The 18,801-nt window shown below is 51.7% G+C and overlaps 5 protein-coding genes across 5 annotated transcripts; 3 read left to right on the top strand and 2 right to left on the bottom strand.

The window, feature by feature from the left end:
* Nucleotides 1–1,573: 1,573 nt before the first annotated feature.
* On the top strand, nucleotides 1,574–2,371 carry CCMA1212_001412 (Peroxyureidoacrylate/ureidoacrylate amidohydrolase RutB; the record flags this gene model as incomplete). Its single annotated transcript, XM_073698838.1, has 4 exons — nucleotides 1,574–1,923; nucleotides 1,991–2,110; nucleotides 2,166–2,186; nucleotides 2,245–2,371. The coding sequence occupies 4 exons, from the start codon at nucleotides 1,574–1,576 to the stop codon at nucleotides 2,369–2,371; spliced, it is 618 nt and encodes a 205-aa protein (XP_073561812.1).
* A 145-nt stretch (nucleotides 2,372–2,516) lies between these two features.
* On the bottom strand, nucleotides 2,517–3,974 carry CCMA1212_001411 (uncharacterized protein; the record flags this gene model as incomplete). The annotated part of the gene is made up of 3 exons (XM_073698837.1): nucleotides 2,517–3,162; nucleotides 3,221–3,809; nucleotides 3,875–3,974. 3 exons carry the CDS (start codon nucleotides 3,972–3,974, stop codon nucleotides 2,517–2,519), a joined length of 1,335 nt encoding a protein of 444 aa, XP_073561811.1.
* Nucleotides 3,975–4,648: 674 nt separating this feature from the next.
* On the top strand, nucleotides 4,649–5,177 carry CCMA1212_001410 (Protein HMF1; the record flags this gene model as incomplete). Its single annotated transcript, XM_073698836.1, has 3 exons — nucleotides 4,649–4,807; nucleotides 4,891–5,040; nucleotides 5,097–5,177. 3 exons carry the CDS (start codon nucleotides 4,649–4,651, stop codon nucleotides 5,175–5,177), a joined length of 390 nt encoding a protein of 129 aa, XP_073561810.1.
* Nucleotides 5,178–7,325: 2,148 nt separating this feature from the next.
* On the top strand, nucleotides 7,326–9,152 carry CCMA1212_001409 (putative FAD-linked oxidoreductase; the record flags this gene model as incomplete). The annotated part of the gene is made up of 1 exon (XM_073698835.1): nucleotides 7,326–9,152. One exon carries the CDS (start codon nucleotides 7,326–7,328, stop codon nucleotides 9,150–9,152), a length of 1,827 nt encoding a protein of 608 aa, XP_073562292.1.
* A 652-nt stretch (nucleotides 9,153–9,804) lies between these two features.
* CCMA1212_001408 (uncharacterized protein) lies at nucleotides 9,805–11,354 on the bottom strand (the record flags this gene model as incomplete). The annotated part of the gene is made up of 2 exons (XM_073698834.1): nucleotides 9,805–10,409; nucleotides 10,490–11,354. The coding sequence occupies 2 exons, from the start codon at nucleotides 11,352–11,354 to the stop codon at nucleotides 9,805–9,807; spliced, it is 1,470 nt and encodes a 489-aa protein (XP_073562293.1).
* Nucleotides 11,355–18,801: the final 7,447 nt, after the last annotated feature.

The following is an 18,801-nucleotide window of genomic DNA, read 5'->3' as shown; positions in this document are numbered from 1 at the left end:
ATACCGTCGGATGGATAGAAAGAAAGACTGGACAGGGGTTGGTTGGCAAGCAAAGATGCATTGGAGAGCAGAGGAGGCTATAACAGCTCCTCGATGACTAATTAGTCTTACATAAGAGTTGCCTATTTGGGAAGCCCATACAGAAAGGGAAGGCAGTCTTTTCAATGAGGGACAAAAGCATGTCAGAAGATAATAGAGTCCATCTCTCTCGAAACTACTTTTAAAGGAATTCCTCTAGCATGAGAACTCATGAGTATACTCGGTAACCATCGGTAGTGTTAATCATCCCTGGGATCTGATCTATTTAGTCCGCTGTAACTACAGATGGCTTTGGTGTCGATGGCTGGATTTGACAGTGAGACTGCCGACGGCAAAGACATCCTGACCTTCGTTTGGGTTTGTGGGGGTATATCAGGTTTGATTCTGTACAGAGTCCGAGTACTGCGGCCCAGTACTTTGATGACTCTTGAGAAGTAGAGTTGATGTGCTAGACATCGACGCGGAAGTCGTCTGGCCTCGGATAATACCTGCCATAGAGCCGTACACCTGCGTATCGGTCATTTTTGGGGATATGGTCCGGGTGCGCTATCTATTGGTTCATGACCAAATTTCGTACACGAATGAAGCAATATGTTTCGTGTGCATGTTGCAAGTTGTGGCCCAACGTCGACCACCATGTCAACTGGAGCTACCCGTGAATGCATGTAGTCTCTGAACTGTAACACCGAACTTCCTTGGATATCCAAGGAGACAGCAATCAACTGGGCGATCTCTGCAGAGATGGGAATAACAGGCCATAATGTCAGCTCAGTTATCGGCCGTCTAAACTCATTTCGGTCTGTGTTTGGTCACACTGTATTTACACTCGCACGACGTGATACCTAAGCGCCAAAAAAGCTCGGATGCTCGAAGTTCTTCGGCTGATGAAATGTGCTCTTCCATGATGTTCTTTACTGTTGATAAAAGAAAAACTATTCAATGGGACTCGAGATAGTTTCCTAAAACCGCTTAATTGGTCAGGTCAATGATTCATGATGATCCATGATCTACTAGCCGAAGGCTGCCAAGCGACACGAGAAGCCGAAGCTTGCAGTAGCATCAGGCGAACTGCCAAAACACCGCAACAGGGCTATAACACCGAGCCCCGTCAAGATAACACCGCAATTATAACACCGCAACACCGCAACACCGCAAACGCGCCCGACTTGTGAGAATCATACGGGAAACACGGCATCCAGAATCTGACAAATGACGATGACAAAGCCACGACTCAAGCTGATTGAGCAATGACAGGGTTGACTGGCCTCGGCTACGTCGATACCGTCCAGCTTGTTCCGGGTTGCTTATTCAAGTCATCTCTTTGGGGAAAAGAGCTCCGACCGGGTATACGGAGTGTCTTGCTATCGAGAGAATAGTTGGTTTTCAGCTCTGCGCCCCTCGTTGTCATTGAGTATATATACTCTGTTGAAGTTCAAACATTTTTTTTTCAACAATTCTTCTCAAACAAGTTCATCGAATCAGCAAATACACAGCTTCAACAACCTTAAACGCTCCAATCGAACCCATCTTCAAAATGCAGGAGAAGACAGCCGTTCTGCTCATCGACCCTCTCAACGAGTTCTTGCACCCAGAGGGCAAGATCTACTCCCTCGTCAAGGACAGCATGAACGCCACCGACACCGTGAACAACCTCCAGAAGTTCGTCAAGATCGCCAGAAGCAACAAACTGCCTATCCTCTACTGCCAACACCAACTGTTCGAAGAAGGCCAGTTTGACGACTGGAAGCACATGTCCAAGAGCCAGCTCACCATCCAGCAAACCAAGGCCTTTACAGTGGGCAGCTTTGGAGCAGAAATCATGAAGGGACTCGAGCCGGATCGGAGCAATGGCGATGCGATTGTCTCACGCCACTGGAACAGCAGGTAAATTGCTGAAATGCCAATGGTCTTCTAGAGATAGGAGCTGTGTTGGTGCTAACAAGGGATGTAGCTCTTTTGCCAACACCGATCTCGACTATCACCTTCGCCAACGAGACATTACGCATGTTGTCGTTGCCGGAATGGTTGCTAATACGTGCCTGGAATCTACTGCTCGCTATGCTGTCGAGATGTGAGTACTGCAGTGTCAGTTGTAAAGAGCGTTGGCTAACGTAGGATCACCTCAGGGGCTACCACGTTACAATCATGTGCGTATACTCTGTGACCTTACTTTTTCGCAATCTTGATTTGCTAACCCCATTATAGAAGCGATGCAACTGCTGGATTTTCGATTCAGCTGAAGGAGGCCGCAGAGAAGATCATCTGGCCGACCATCGTGGATGAAGTTTTGCAGGTGGACGAGTGGGCCGCCAAACTGAACAAGACGGCCTGATAGTGAGACTAATGGCTGGAGGGAGCAAACTAAATGTCTTCAAAGAACCAATCTAACTCGTATAGATAGTGAATACATATCTCTACCTTTTCCTTATGCCCAAAACAAGGAGGAATTTGAACCATTAATGACTTGAACCCCACTATCACACATACTCCTTGTTCGCGACTTTCTCACACAGCTCTTTCAACGCTTTAGCACCACACTCAAAGTCTTGCAGCTCCAGATACACCTGAGCCGAAAACCGTGCCCACAAAGACCCCGAAATGAACGCGATATTGACAAAAGTATTGTAGTCCCGAGCAAGGGATTGCAAAATAAAGTCAATAACCTTTGGGACATCCGCCAAGGGAACCAAGCCTGCCTTTTCCGCAGAAACGCCCGAGAAAATCTCAAGAGGGAGCTGGACATTGGCAAAAGCAACGCGCTTCGACTCTGGCATGGGTAGCGTTCGCGTCTGCAGTATCTCAACTACAAGCTTTTCGCCTTTACGGGCTAGCGATTGACAATAATCTCTAATCGCTTCCTCTCCTCCACAAACCTCCTTTCTGAAACTGATTGCGGCGGGTATGCACAGAGAGGGGCCATTGTCGATTGTTCCAGTATAGCTGAATTGAAACACAAATGGATTCTTGGAGGCTGGAAGTTCGTATGGGCTTATGTACTGCTTCATCTGCAGGACCTCGGGTAGTGGTTGAAAACCGTGAGACGTCGGAAGCGAGGACCGCATGAGCTGCTGCTTCTTCAAGGCGACGTATAAGACAGCGCAGGTATGTGGCACAAAGAGCCATCTAGCAGCATTGTCAGTATATGAGGTACTTATAGCCACACGACCAATCGAAGCCTCACTTGTGGCAATTTGTCGTCAGGAAATCAGCCCCCAATTTGTCCAGATCCAGGTCAATCAAGCCAATGCCATGCGCCCCATCAATGGCACTCAATGCCCCGAATTCTCGACATGTTTGTGCTAGACGCTCAAATGGCATCCTGAGCCCAGGCATGCTCATGATAGTGTCGAAAATAGCCACCCGGACACGGCCACGATGCTCCTGCAACACAGATCGAAACGACTCAACAAGCGTACCATCATCATCCGTGATGGGATCAAACGGGATATAGACGCTCTCGACAGGCGTACTTTCGACAAGGTAATCCACCGTCTTCTCGATTGCTCCATAGGTCCCTTGTACGTATGCAATCATATCACCCGGCTGGTACCTTAAGTTGCGAAGCACTGTATTCAGCGCCGTTGTTGCATTCGGCACCAGGACAATCTCATCCTTGTCGGCAGCGTGCAGATGCTCTGCGAGTATACCACGGATTTCATCCAGTTTCGCCGGATAGGTGTATCGGACGAAGTTATCCGGCTCGGCTTGGACTGCGTCTTGGACGGATCGTAGAGCATCGCGCACTGGACGAGGATATCCTCCGTAGGATCCTGAGGATAGAGATGACGTCTGGTCAGATTAAGATCCTTGTAATAAAGGGTAATGGGTAACTTACCTTGGTTCAGATGGATGAAACCCGGTTTGAACATGAAGTGCTTCTCCCCGAACGCCCGTCCAAAGCTTGGGGGGCTGACAATGTCTATTTGTTCGTCCATGTCGATCACCAAAATGGACAGGAACAGGATCGTATAGAAATGGGATGTAAAGAACTCGGAATGTCCGTATGAAGAGACTGAGATGAGCGATAAGGAAGGGTTGACAACTCGGTATTTGCACCCCATCCGGATCAATTCTTGTCGCCGATATGCCTGACCGTACTGCATTTGGCCCCAGCCTAATCACGACCATTAACAACTCCATTCCTTCGCCGCAATCGGCTGCTTCTCCTTAGTGTAAGGTAATCACGGTGTCCTGAAGGCCATCACTATTGGGGGATACTATCCATGGCTATTCGCGGCATTGCTGATTCAGCCGGATGACAAAGAGCCCTCGATCGTCATCACCGGAGCCAATGAACGCCTCAAACCGTTCGATCGGATGACAAATTCAATCCGATTTAGGCGAGGGGTATCCGCTTGAAGAGTCCGAGATATCGCGAGAAATGGAATCAATGGAGCTACTACGCCCTTTGAGGTGGGGTTGACGATAAGATGGGATTCTATACGGTGGCACAGCAGAAGCAAGATGGGAACTCGGCCTTGTAGTCGTTGAATATAAAGTATGGAACACCTAGATTTAAGGAAGATATCATAGCAGGTGTCCTTCAACCTTACAGAGCCACAGCTGTAATCACAAGACTCAACGGAAAGGAACAATCAACATCGCCAAGATGCCGTCTCCCCAACCAGTCCAAACAGACGCCGCCCCAGCGCCCATTTCCCTCTTCTCGCAAGCCCAAGTCTACAACGGCCTCGTCTACTGTTCCGGAAACATCGGCATCGACCCAAAGACGGGCAAACTCATCGAAGGCACAGTAACGGACCGCACGGTGAGAAAGAAGAAGCCACGATAGCTATCCTAGCAGCAGCAGACGTGATTGAAGCTAGTCGCTAAACCCCCCCCTATGCACAGGAGCAAACCATCCGCAACATCTCTGCCCTTTTGGAAGCCGCCAATTCGTCCCTCAAGCGGATCATCAAGGTCAATGTCTACTTGACCACGATGGACAACTTTGGGCCCATGAATGAGGGATACGCAAAGTTCTTTTCCGCTCCTTTCCCCGTAAGCCCATGTATCCCGTCGTTGGTTGAGTGAGAGTTGAATTGACTCAGATTCAGGCTCGGACGTGTGTCAGCGTCGCCGGTTTGCCGATGGGGTCTGATGTAGAGATCGAGTGCGTGGCGGCGTTGAACGAATAGATGATAGGAGAGTTCTGTTTTGCATCCGCGGCGTTGATTGAAGCCATGACAATTGAAGCAGTCATGCCACCCACGCTCATCGGCATTTGCTGCATTGGCCTTGGGCCAAATTGGATGATGATATCCGCTTTCGGTCCCAAAGAAGCAAATCTGTATGCTGCATATGCGCACAGGTAGAATGCGGCCAGCCCTGTCAGCAAGAAGTCCCGCGTCGCTGCAAGATAGATGAAGAGAGATGTCATAGTGATCAATGGAGTGCTTTAAGTCTTATAAGACGATTTAGTCGCAGATATTGCTGTGTCTGAGGAAAGCGTGAATAAGGTACTGAAAGCTGCACACGAAGAGAACAATGTACATGTAACCTGATCAAACCTCCCCCCTGCGGCAGCGGTCTGTCTCCGACCCGCGGACCTTCAAGAAATCGCAATCGGAACGATAATGTGTTCATCGTTTCAAGACTTCTCTCGGAATATGAAAGGACCCCGCTTTGGTATGGGAATCGGCGCGGAATCTGGCCTCGTATGCTCCGTGGAGGTATCGCATGGGCTATGACCATATGAGAAGGCTATCAGGTCGAAACGCATCTGCTTTGAGGAAGACGAACTGGGATTGGTGGCTCACAAGGATTGGAAGCTTGCCGTCGACAAACTCCGCTCGGCACTTGAAAAGGCGGTAACTGCGGAGTGCCATATGCAGAATAGATTGCTTCGGACGGAGGACTCGATGGCCGAGGCTCCTCAGATCGAGGACGTGATCATCGGTCGAAGATTGTCTGGGTGAATTACAGAGGACCAGGCATCTGTCGAAAGGCTAATTACTGCTAGGCAAGTGGATAGGCCCGTTCTAGAAGCGTCTTTCAAGCCTTTGAACAGTGACGGATTTGAAAGTACGGAGTTCGGGCTCCCCGTCTGTGATCGAAATGGCGTCATGTATCGACAAACGGCAATCATATAGCCTAAAGGAAGAGCAATGTCTCCCGAATACTCGGAAGTACGAAAACATACGAGCACTGAACAATCACGACCTAAGTTACGAAGTACGAAGTGGCTGGTTGCAAGTTGGGTTCTAGGGTTCCGCGGTCTCTCAAACCTTGGCGGCTCGTATGGAGGAACTGCCTGCTCAACCATCCAGACGCTGTAAACACGGAAGCCATCATGAGCATCAAATGCATGCACAAGCTGTCCTGATGATCATGAAGCATCGGGGTCGATGATTCGCCCAACCGCCGCGTAGCAACTACAGTCAGCGACCTTGATCATTCAAGTCACGCCCAAAGACTGAGTTGCAGCTTCTTCACACTCTTGGTATATAAGCCATACGCACGCGCAGATGTTGTGTCTACTACATGGATATGACTCAATTTCCGGCAGGGTTCAGGAAGTGCAAGGCTGCGTCAGATCGAAGATTGAGTATCAGAGTACGACATAACCCGCAGTCACTTTGTCAAGATTACGGTGATCTATCTAGATATGCTACTCGCTTCTATTCGAGTGAGATGTTGAGACTTGGAAAGAAATAGTGCCATCAAATTCTTTGAATGCGGAAAATTGACTGAGTTCTCGATCCTTGGTAATATCTTTCGGGAAATCGACAACAACTGTAGCACCCCATTGGGTATCTTCGCAATACAGCCTGAGTTCATGAGTTAACAGGATCTAACGACAGAAATCGTTGCATTCCGTCTTTGCGCGTTGCCACGAATAGTGTGTGAAATCCGGAGCTTCCCCTGACCAACATGCGATTCAGAGAAGAAGCAGTGGCATGATTCTGGGCAAAGGTTGTTGGCCCTTGCTCCCGTGATACTGCGGAAGCCTTATTCGTCACATATGTACCTCCTCATATGATTGCTTGAATGCTTCTATAGCCCCTAGATTGGACAGTCTCAGTGATTTCATGCGGAGTATGCAAGAGTCACATACGCATCAAGAGTCTGAGGCATGCTCTCAGCGATGAGTCAGGAGGCCTTTGGCTGGGAGTGCTAGGTAGTCATGTTATGTGATGCTTGGTATCTTTGGAATGGATCGATAGAACCCAAACCGATAAAGTCACTAGAAATAAGCATATATAGAGCTGGATGCCCTCGAGTTCACACTCAAGCGATTTGCCCTCTGCTCCTCAACTCTCTTCTCTCTCCCATACTACTTCAACATGTTCTTTGGAGAGAGAAAAAGGCTCCTCGTGTTGGCGAGCTTCATCGCTTCAGCGGTTGGTGCTTCCTCGTTCATTTGCCAACCAGGACAGGCCTGCTGGCCCAGTCTCCAAGAATGGAACGCGTTCAACAAGACCATCTCTGGACGTCTGAAGGTCCCAGTTATGCTCGCGAGTCCTTGCTTTGCCAGTTCACCCAACTTTGATGCCAACGTCTGTGCCAACGTCCTGGACAACTACTCAAACGGCACCTTTCGAGAGTCAACGTCCGGCGCTCAGCAAATTACCCAGTGGGAAGCTTGCGGGAGTGCAAACTGCTATCCCGGCATCGTCCCGCCTCAGGCGCCGACCTGCTCTCTCGGAAGGATATCTCCTCTCTACGTTGACGCCGAGACGCCTGCCGACATCACCGCCACTCTCGCCTTCACCAAAAAGCACGGTATACGCATCGTGGTCAAGAACACCGGCCATGACTACCTCGGCCGAAGCGCTGCCGCCAACACGCTGGGCCTGCGAACCCGCAACATGAAGAACACGGCCTTCAAATCCTCCTTCACAGCCCACAACTGCGCAGCTTCCAATAAACAAAACATCGGCATTATCGGTGCAGGCGTCAACGCAGAGGAGTCTCTTGCTTTCTTCGACAAGCACGGCATGATGGTCACGGTTGGAGGCTGCCCTACGGTCGGTATCGCCGGCGGCTTCGGCCAGGGCGGTGGCCACGGTCCGCTTGGTCCTACGCATGGCCTGATGGTGGACCAAGCCGTCGAGTTTGACGTTGTCACGACTGATGGTGTCTTCAGAACCATCAATGCTTGCAACGAGCCCGACCTCTTCTGGGCGATGCGTGGCGGAGGAGGGCAGTCGTATGCAATCCTCGTCAACTACAAGTTCCAGCTCTATCCGCAGACGCAGTGGGCGACGTGGAGGCTCGAGGCCACTCTGACGCCGGACAGCTCCAACGTCACACATGATACCGTCCTCCGGGATGTCCTGACGACCTTGTCCAGGGAGCAGCCGAAATGGTCACAGAACCATGTTGCCGGCTACGACCTGATCGCACCCGCTGGCGTCACTTTTCTCGAGATCCTCCCCGCCGCCGGCAACCCCTTGGCAACGCTCAAGAACCTCACCGCCGACTTCAACTCTTTTCTGACAAGGCATCCAGGCGTCCACATCGCCATCAACTCGTACCAAGTCTTCCCCTCTCAGCAGGCGTTTTACACCGGTCAGGCAGATTACATTGCCCGCGGCGGCACAGTTGGCGCTTCCATCCTGCTCCCAAGCCGACTCATCACCACCGACAACTTTGAAACCCCGTCCAAGATTGACGCGCTGGTCACCGGCATCTTGCGAGCCATGCAGATCGCCAAAGAGGGATTCGGCGAGGCCCTCGCGTCTCAAGTCGCCTTCCTCCTCTTGAAAACAGGAGCACCCAACACGGCCGACGCAGCGCAAGCGACCAGCGTCAATCCGGCTTGGAGGAAGACCTTGTGGCATCTGGTAGCTCCTGCTGTATGGCTTCCTGGCACTCCAGACAAGATTAGCAGTGGCATCGCATCGGCTGCTCGATCTGCTCTGGATGCGATCAAGGCGCCCCTTAGCGTCCAGGCTGCCTATCTGAACGAAGCGGATCCGGACGAACCAGATTGGCAGAATGTGTTTTTCGGCAAGAACTACGATAAGTTGCTTGCTGTTAAGAAGAAGTGGGATCCGGATACCGTGCTCAACTGTAAAAAGTGCGTTGGTTATTTGGGGGATAAGGATCCGATGTTCTCTTGCTACAGCGCGAACCCCGTCCCTTCGGTTCCGTATCCGTTTAACTGAGCAGACGCTGGCATTTGAGATGGTAACACTACAGCTGTGGTAGATGAGTCAGATAGCTTTATGGGAACGCATTAACTTCTCTCAAGTGTTTCAGATGGTCTTACAATTGCCCCCATCTCGATAGTCGTGAGATCTTCTGTGAAAATGAGTGAGAACGAGAACCATCACAAGAGCACTCCGTATCAGCTGATGAGAGTCCACGCCATTGCTTATGGCCATACCGTAAATCCCTCTTTTGGAAGTCTTCGAAGGGAATGTGAATTATCTGGCCGGAATGTGATGAAACAGGTTGTGCTTGGACCTTAAGCGGAACACGCACAATTGCTATACAAAGAGCGATAACTGTTACTTGTTCAATGCTTGTTCAAACGAATCGACTTTGAGAGAGAGATATGTAAGGAGCATCAAAGCCGGATTGTCTTCCGTTGAGATGCGACCGTGATTTCTACCTAACCCTTATTCAGTACGAGTTTCACTTAGTGTGTGTATTCAGGCTCAGGTTTCCGCTCAAGAAAAGCTTCATGCAAATAGCATAAACTGATTGTTTCATTCATGCATCAAGAGCATTAAGCCCTACATTTAGATATGTGCGGTGAAGAGTCCCACCATGTAGACAAGTATATACATCAAAATCCCATCACCCGCTCTCGCCTTAAACGGCAGGGAGAACCCAAGTAGTAACAGACTCAGAGGGAACGTTACCACTCCACTCCTCGCCGCTCTGGGTTGTCAGGTGGATGTAAATGTCGTTGCTAAACGTGTTCTCAATGACGACCGTGCGGGTTCCGTCAGGGTTCAGCGAAGCAACAGACTGGACGCCGCCACCAGAGGAGTAAGTGTAGCTGCCGGTGCCGCTCAGGACGGTAGCTCCCACGGGCATGAACTTGCTGAACTGAGCCATCATGTAGTAGGCAGTCTGGAAGGTGTACTGGCCGTTGTTGATGGTGACGAGGCCCGTGCAGGTGCCGCATCCGCCGCTCGACAAGTGAGGGCCGTCCTGGGCGGTCGTTCCGAGAGTCCATGCGGCAACACCGGAGGCCCAGTTCTGCAGAGGGCCCATGGTGAAGCTGGCGGCCTGGTTCCAGGCGCCGGTGGACGGGGTCCAGCACTCGGTCATGTACTGCTCCACGTTGGGGAACTGGTTCTTGAAGTTGGTCAGGACGGTCCAGTCCAGGTTGCTGGCGTAGCAGTGCCACGCGACGGCCGAGACGTAGTCGGCGGCAATGCCCAGGACCTGCTCGGGGTAGTCGGCTTGGTCTGCCGTAGCTGCGTTAGCCATCCGTATACACAACAATTCAAATGTTGTTTAAGAAGTCAAGGTGGGTGAGGAAACCTACCAGTATTGTGGTCGTAAGTCCAGATCTGGGTGCTGAGACCAGCGCTCTTCAGGGCAGGGCCGACATAGTTCTGGATGAGGTCACCCTGCTCGTACGAGAACATGTACATGGTGGGATAGCCCGCCTGGCTGTTCAACGGCTCGTTCTGCAGAGTAATGGCGTCAATGGTGGCGCCGTGCGACTGGAAGGCCTGGATGTACTTGACAAAGTACTGGGCAAAGGCACTCGAGTACTGAGCGCCGTTGTTGGTCAGGTAGCCGTCGTTGAGGTTGTTGTTGTTGGTGTTGCCGTCGATGGCATTGTTCAGCTTCATCCAGCCGGGGGCGCTCCAGGGAGATCCGAAGATCTTCAGGTTCGAGTTGAGACCCTTCATCGTGGCCAACATGGTGGCCATGGCAGTGCCACGGTCACCGAGGTTGAAGCCGGTCAGGTTGGGGTCGGCATTGCCTCCATTGTCGTCGTACGTGTAAGCCGGGTCGCCAGACAGATCGGACGCACCGATGGTGTGTCGCATGAGGGCGAAGTTGGCACCGGCCGAGGTCATGAGCTCGTTGAGCAGCTCATTGAGCGTGCTGGCGGAGAGCTCGTTGAAGGAGGTGACGGTGGCATCAGTCACGGCGGCACCGAAGCCGGTGATCTTCTGCTTGTAACCGGAGCTCGTGTCGTCGATGGACAGGTTCCAGGTAGACGAGCCAGGGCTTCCATTGCCTTGGACAGGAGCGGCGATGGAAGAGAGCTTGTAGTTGCCGGCCGAGTTGGACGCGTAGGCTTGGGCACCGGCCGCGCGAGGGCTGTGAGCGGCTTCCGGGAGGGCAACGCAGAAGGCGGCCTGGCCGACAAGAGAGGCGAGAAGCAAGCCGCGCATTTTTGTTGGTTTTGGTGGTTTTGGTTGACTGTTGTTGACGTGTAAATCCCACCCAAATGAAGAGCTTGAGCTGCCGATCTCAAGAGCTCCTCTCGTCGCGAACTCAACGCCGTCTTCTTATATGAACTCGTCGGAAGAGCCCCCCGACTCCTTTCCTCGCCCTCAACAACCCCCCGTACGTTGCACAGAATGTCATTTTCGATTCATGAGATGTTATCACCATCCTTCTTCGTCCTAGTATAATCGACGAAGACAAGGACCGGCTCATGAACAAGGAAATTCATCAGCAGTGGAGGAGCCGCAACTACCATTACAAGCCGATGAGCAAGTATCTCCGCAACTAAGCAGGGCCATGTTGGAACTCTTCAATAAGTGGCCTCGCTGAATTGCCAACTCGACAAAGACCTGCCGTTTAGATCTTGGATCTAGGGGTAAGTCAATGCCCACGTCAGGGCGAGTGCCGAGATACCCGTCCCCACGGGTGCCGAACTTCCGCAGTAGACTGTTTCTGCACCGGCAGTGGCTCTACCCCGTTATAAAAGGCCCGAAGTGCTATAAAACTGCGTTCTCGATTGCTTCTAAGAGGACATACGTTGTATCAAAGAAGGCAATGATGTCGACATGTTTTTGAAAGGGTCCGGGGAAGTTGGGGAAGAGGCAGATTTGGGGTAGAGAATTGCATACAAACAGGCCCGACCCGAATTGCGCACGGAACGGGCGAGCAACGCATCGTCGGCATCCGCCTCGGAAATCCACAGTGAGACAGTTGACAGCTTTTCCGTTCCCAAGCAGCGATACGATACACACCGCCTACGGGTTCTCTAAGGAGGCTATCGCGGGTGACATTTGTTCTATCCGTTGTCCTCTCTACGGCACCTATATGCGGAAATTGGGGACCAAGGCGGTATCCTCAACTCAGGTGAGAATCTGAATCGGAGGTATAAAAGATGTTTCTCTAAGGAGGCGAATCTCCAGTAGCTCACGGGCTACTACGGGAGTGTCGTTGCTCAGTTGTCAAACAATGGAGAGATCGATTGTAGATCGTAGATTGATATGTCGCGTAGCTTAGAAACAGAGTCGCGGTTGGTCAACTCTCCATCTCTGAGAATTAAGGTTATTCCGGGAGTCTAAGCAGGAATCACCGTAATCTCGTGCATACAGATACAAACGAATGCAGCATGTGTTGACACCTGATAAAAGTAGGCAATCCTGCAAAGGATCTTCTTGCGGCTGTCATCTTACGCGCCCGCCTCTCTTATGCCGTTGCCGTCAATTCAAGGGTCTGCCTGGCCTGACGTTTTAGCCATCAGTCATCAAGGGCCGGCTTATGATATATGAAAGAACGAGGACGATGTCAATCACTGATATGGAGTTTAAACACTTGCTCATGGCAGGATACGCGCTCTGAATGATGCCTGCTGCGTAACATCTAGAGCTCGGTAAAGCAATCTCTCTTATGGAACTGGGCTCACGTGGTGTATGAGGCTCAACGCCGTGTTATATTCTTAGGCAGTGCTGTTTTCGCAAGAACTTGGCTGTTGTCCCTCTTCATCCGAGTCCGTTATAAGCAACCTTGGTTATGAGACATTGTTGAAGCATGCATGTCACTATACTTGCCGCCTGGTCAATCATGCCCTCGTAGGCGAAGCAGAGAACGAGAACATGCTTGCGATACTCGCAACTGTCATTAAATGGCTGGCGTACGATCAGCCCAGTCTGCTTTGAGTTGTTCTCGTGTGACGACGCATTTGCAGTGGTCATGTATCGAGGTCGCTATATATCAACGCATGTAGTCATCCTTGGCATTGCTTTCCCCAGTTGGTTCTTATTATTGGCAGCATCTCTTTGCGCATTTTATATCTGACAGTGCTTCGTACAATATATGCCACCATGTCATTCCTCTTCCACAAGACAGGGCAGCATCTGCCACCAGAAAGAAACGAAACCTCTGCTCTGTCGCTGCGTTAGCCACTCGCTTACCTGTTTTATACATCTCAGCAATTCGCGACCCTTCTTCATTGACGCAACCTAGGCCAATGCAATGGACGGACGTAGCTCAAGCTCCAATGACAGGCAATCGCTCGTTTTCATGTATACCGTCTCCCTCCCTAACCAAAAAAAGCCTACCGTGAAGCAGCAAAAAGCCGTCCAATCGAGACAGATAAACCCAATCAGCGAGGCATACTGGCATGTACATACACACCCAGGCAGCAACGAGCGATGCCGCGCAAGAGCCCAACCAAAGGAAAGCACACACGATCCGCTTGCCCGCTCCAACCGCGCGGTTTTGCTGTTTTTAGGCCCGAAGTGCGAGTGGAACCAGGCATACAGTACATACCGGACGGACGAACCTCTCCCGTGGCACAACAAGTGCGGCGAACTAAGGGAGGACCCTTCAATCGTATGTATGTATGTACAGTATGCTTGATTAGCTTCCTCTTGAACCATGCAAAAATCCTCGCGGTAACGAGGCCATTCCCGGTTTTCCGTCGCTGCAGTGGTGGGCTGCCACCCAGCAAGAAGAAGAAGAAGTCGAGCCGCCGATCGTCTTGAAGAGACCAGCGAACCGTCATGAACAAAGGGCCGCTGTTCGACAAGACGGAATCGAACCCCTGGACGCCACCAAAGATAGCACCGGTGGCCGTTTGTGGGCCGGACTGTGAAGCGGACTCTTTTCCACGGGGGTCCTTTTGGGATTTAATATCGCACTGGACGGACGGACTCTTTTGCACATGGTGCAATGGACGGCGTCTGATCTATCTTGTATCAATAACTGCTGCTTGTTGGTCCAACATGCGCCTTAAGTGGCTGCTGACGCATAATGCCAATATTTACTATTAACAAGCCGTGTCCAGAGGGCGAAGCTTCCCGGAGCTGTAGCCGAGCACGTGGGCATTGCAGGCATTCGAGGGCCTCCCAACATCCACGCTCTATTTTCAAAACGTGTTGCTTTGGTCTGTTCGCTCGGCCCACGAGAATCCCACGCCGTGTGTAGGGAGTAGTATTTCATTGTAGTACAAAGTACACACTACCAGGTTTGGGATGTTGGTGCAGCAGCTCCGGAGTTTCAAGCGCCAATGCGAAGGGGCCTCATGACACCAACAAAGGGGAATAACCCGGTCTTCGAGCCAGTTCGGGGAAGTTTTTGTGATTCCCCTTCCAGTCTTGTTGGTGTGACTTGAGGTGATCGAGGCTCCATTGGCAGAACGCTGTTGGCCGAATCCCGCAGCACTCATGCGAGCCTCTTTTCGTCGACAGGTGCATACAATGGAGATTGCCAATGTCCGACATCAGTAAAGTGGCTTTTCGCCATCACCATTCATACTGGCTGCGAATATCACACCGGTAAAGCCCTGGTCTGTGAGGCGATTACCGTCTTTCAATCTGCGCGGCTAAACCAATAGCCGCATGCCCTCCGGGACTTATCTGCCCTTTTATTATAACTCCTGGCAGAACCTGAGCTGGAAAAGGGACAACTTCACTGGTGGAAGGCGAAAAAAGATGGTAGATCTAACCATATCTGCAGACTCCCGGTTGATGTGTCCACTGTCAGCGGTTCATCTGAACGAACAGTAGGGCGAAACAACCGGCATCGTTACAGGATTACGAAGCCCTTCAGGAAACCTGGACGCCTACGACTACCGTATGAAGCACGGTAGAAGCTAATACTAATGGCGGCTTCCGTGCCCAAAGCTCGCCGGTGAACTCGGGGATCTCTACGGAGTAGAAGAGATAGCTCATGTCTAGTCAGTGGTTTGAATGGTCAAACAAGAGCGCTGACTGGTGCAATCATCTCCGACCAGCTGGAACTAGGGACCAGGGCATAGCTGACTGACCATAGGTCTGGATGTTCTTGGCTTCATGACCAGAGACAGCACCAGCTTCAAGTCACTGAAATGCCCTCCCTTGCACGATACCTAATACTTATTCCCCAGCAACGCACAGACACCGTCCACACAACCCCCCAAGCAACCACAACAGCCAAGCAAAATCCCAGACACAACGGCCGGTCGCCTCGGTTCCCATCTCCCAACCTTCGCATGGCCGTGGAGCCCGAGAACTACTACTAGTGAACGTAGTCCAAAAGAATCTGGGGAAAAATTGGCAGGGGGTTTCCATCACGATGGGTGTCACTTCGCACGAACCAAGCGTGCGCTACCGCAGACCGCTCCGCCCCCCTCCCCCCTCGTTTTCCCCCATGGAGGGCCGGCCGCCGACGCGCGCCCCAAAGGAGGGAGGGTTCCTGGTCAGCAGGCGAGCCGATTTGAGCTTCGAAATCCGGGGTGAAAGATGTTCGCAAAGGGAAAATGGCCGGGGACCCCGCGCATGGGAGAGGGCAATTTGGGGTAAGCCGAGGGTTGTGTAGATTTGGGGTATGCGATTACCTGTTTTTTGGAGTCATGGAGGTCCAGGATGAGAGAATAAGGCCGGAGCTTGTCAGTTCTGCTGGAAGGCTTGGTTGGTTTCGAGAGCCGCGTCTGTTTACACCAGCTTTGACGGAAAAGGTGCACAAGGCCGGGGTTTGGGCGGTTGTTGGCTAGGCGTGAGAGATAACATCGTAGGCTCGTTTGTAGACGAGCATTGACTCGCAAAGCGACAAGAGCCCAGCAGGGATTGCTGGGAACAGGAAGCCCATCATCTCCAGAACAGCAAAGAGAGAAGGCTCTTCTTTCTGCTGGATTCAATCACATGGGCGGCCTCCCACGCACAGGACTAGCAGTATGCATGCAGAGAACTGCGAGCTGTTTTTAGATATTGTGACCGTAAAACGTCCCAAAGGAATTAGGCCAGCAGCAGCAGTTTGTAACATATAACATCCTGCTCCCACTTATACATGCAGTACAGTATGGGCCACTCGAGGCAGCACCATATCCAAGACGAGAAAAGCACCGGCCCCAGTCAAGATGGAGATGGGGAAATCCTCCATCCATCACCAACTGGATGTGACTCAACCCTCAACCAGCCTGCATCGTCTAGACCCGTTAGGAACATGTCGGTCAAGTCAACGTGCATGGGGGAGCCACACGCGGAGGGCGAATCAGCGGGTTGGAGACCCCAGCCCGCTCTGCCGAGCTCGCATTCCGAACAATTGATGCATCAACTTTTTGTGACGCCCTCTTCTCTCGCTCTGCGAAGTCCTAGCCCCGGACAAGGGAAGCTGTGGGCCCTGGGCGCCTGTTGTGCACCTGACCTCGTTTTGATATGGGTCCAGGAACAACCTGCTTCATCGAGGAGGGTCTGGAAACGAGGGCTCGCAAGGCTTGTTGGTATGGGTTTCCGGTTTGAAGCGAAGGGGACCCCCCCCGGATGGCCGATCAGATGTGGAAGGGAAGCTTGGCTTGGGGGCTTGGGCAGGGAGCTACTATTGCCCTTCTTGCCGGCAGGGTGACGTGATGGTGCGTTTGGAGTTCCATGGGTCAATATTTCTCGTGTCTGTCTCGTCTTCGCCTCGGTGACCTCATCGCCTCCGTTCAAGCTTTCGCCTCGCGAGCTCTGGCCCGACACAGCGTTTTCTCAGCGTTTTTGTTGCATGCATCCGGCGGCTGGCGTCGTGCTGGGAGCTGTTAGCCTTGAGCGGCTTAAGAACTTACACGAGCGAGGAGCGCCATGGTTCGCTCGACGACTTTGCGGTTCCTAGATCTAGGTACTATCTGTTCCAGCAATGGAATGGAAAGCCCTTGGTTCCGTCCATGTGGCCTAGGTTTCCAAACTGGACCAAGATAGAACGGTCGGAAAGGGTCTGATGGGATGATGGGCTCTTGGGTACTTGCATAAGGCAGCCGTTGGGTGTGTGTGACGGTGTTAACGGCACTGTAGGTGATCACATCGTGGCGACCCACTGATGAACTGATTGTCTGGGCCCAGATACAGTAGGGACAGCGGCAGCTTGTTCCCAGGCACGGGACGGCATTGTTTGATGGAATCTGTCATCGAATCAGCATCTGTTATACACATCATACGGGAGGCACATTTGCCGTGATGTAGGAGACAAAGATTCCGCAGAGATTCTCTTCGTACGCGTAGCCGTCTGTAGAATCACCCAAACGGTCTTACTTGAGGTTACATATTGGCGATCAACGCTGCGGCGATAATATAGAGACTCGGGCTGGACAATCTTCAGGGACAAGTTCAGCCCTCGCCGATCTGGTGTTGGGAGCCACTGAGCTCTCAACACCGATCGCAACCGCAGACTGTATATGAATCTCGGAATGGGCTGAAGATAGCAGATTTCCGAAGCCGAATGGTTGACGACTGTCTATGTAGACGTGTCTTTGAAGCACAAGATGGCTGCCACCGAGGGCGGCTGCATTAGAAGATGAAACGCATCTGAACTGAGATCCTAGGGAATGCGATCAGAAGCGCCATGAAACATGTATAGCTGCCGTTTCAACAATGCTTCCAATGGCAGCAATGTCAAAACGCCAACGAACATTTTCGTCTGTTCCATTTTCAGGAAGTTAGCAGTGGATTCTTTCGTGTCCGTTGCAGCAACAGGCCATCGCCATACGAAGTACTCCGTATGGCGCGAATAGATGACGCCATTCATAATTCGGAACGACGCACAATGCCCATACCAATGGACGACATGCTTTTTTTCCCTTTTCTTTTTTCCTTCTTTTGCTTCAGGTCCAGCAGCAACACTCACCAGGAGGCCAAAGACGACAAATGTCCAGGAGGACCCAGCACGGAAAAAGGAGCACAACCACACAGCAGGCTACTGGAAGGTAGAGAAGCATCCGAAACAAGAGAGCTGCCGGCCTGTGGTGGGGAACGCTGTGAAGATCATTGGGATGTGAGGGTTAAGCGAGGTTGGACGGCTGCTGGTAGGCTTGTTGAAGTGCGCTGCATGTGTGTGCGAGAACCGTACTGCAAGAGTACAGCTTGGTAACTCGTACGTTGACACACAGTATCACGTCTATTTGCCTCCAGGTTGCCTTTGCCTTGCCTTCGATAGCCCAGAAGCATGGCCGAACGGAGATATTACATCAGAATAGAGTATGCTAGCACATAGCAAGCAATTGCAGGGCGCATTGACAGCCTCGAGTGCCACCGACTGCCAGTTTACATACATCTTAGGTATGCATGAACGGCGTTGGAACGGGACAATGTCATTCGACCGAGACGAGTTGAGGGCGCGACCAATGGTGTTCCAAGGTGAGAGCTGGACGAAGATAGCAGCATGAACAGCTCCAGACTCATTTTCCCAATTTGTGATTCGTTCCTATTACTAACATCAACGTCAGCAACTTCTCCGTGCTATCAAGAGCACTATCATAGCACTAATCGGAGCGCTCAGCTGAGAGTAGGTGGCCGATAACAGCTGGAGGTCAGATTGCTAGACCTCCCTCACCAACTCACCTTGAGGGAGTCAGAAAGTGTGACTGAGAGCTCTAGTCGAGTTCCTATCGTATCTCATCCTCGTACTTCATCGCCGCGTTCGACAAAG

Source organism: Trichoderma ghanense, assembly GCF_004382785.1.
Source record: "Trichoderma ghanense strain CCMA-1212 chromosome Unknown scaffold_1, whole genome shotgun sequence".
In the NCBI taxonomy this organism is placed as follows: domain Eukaryota; kingdom Fungi; phylum Ascomycota; class Sordariomycetes; order Hypocreales; family Hypocreaceae; genus Trichoderma; species Trichoderma ghanense.
This window is presented reverse-complemented; position numbering and strand designations above follow the sequence as displayed.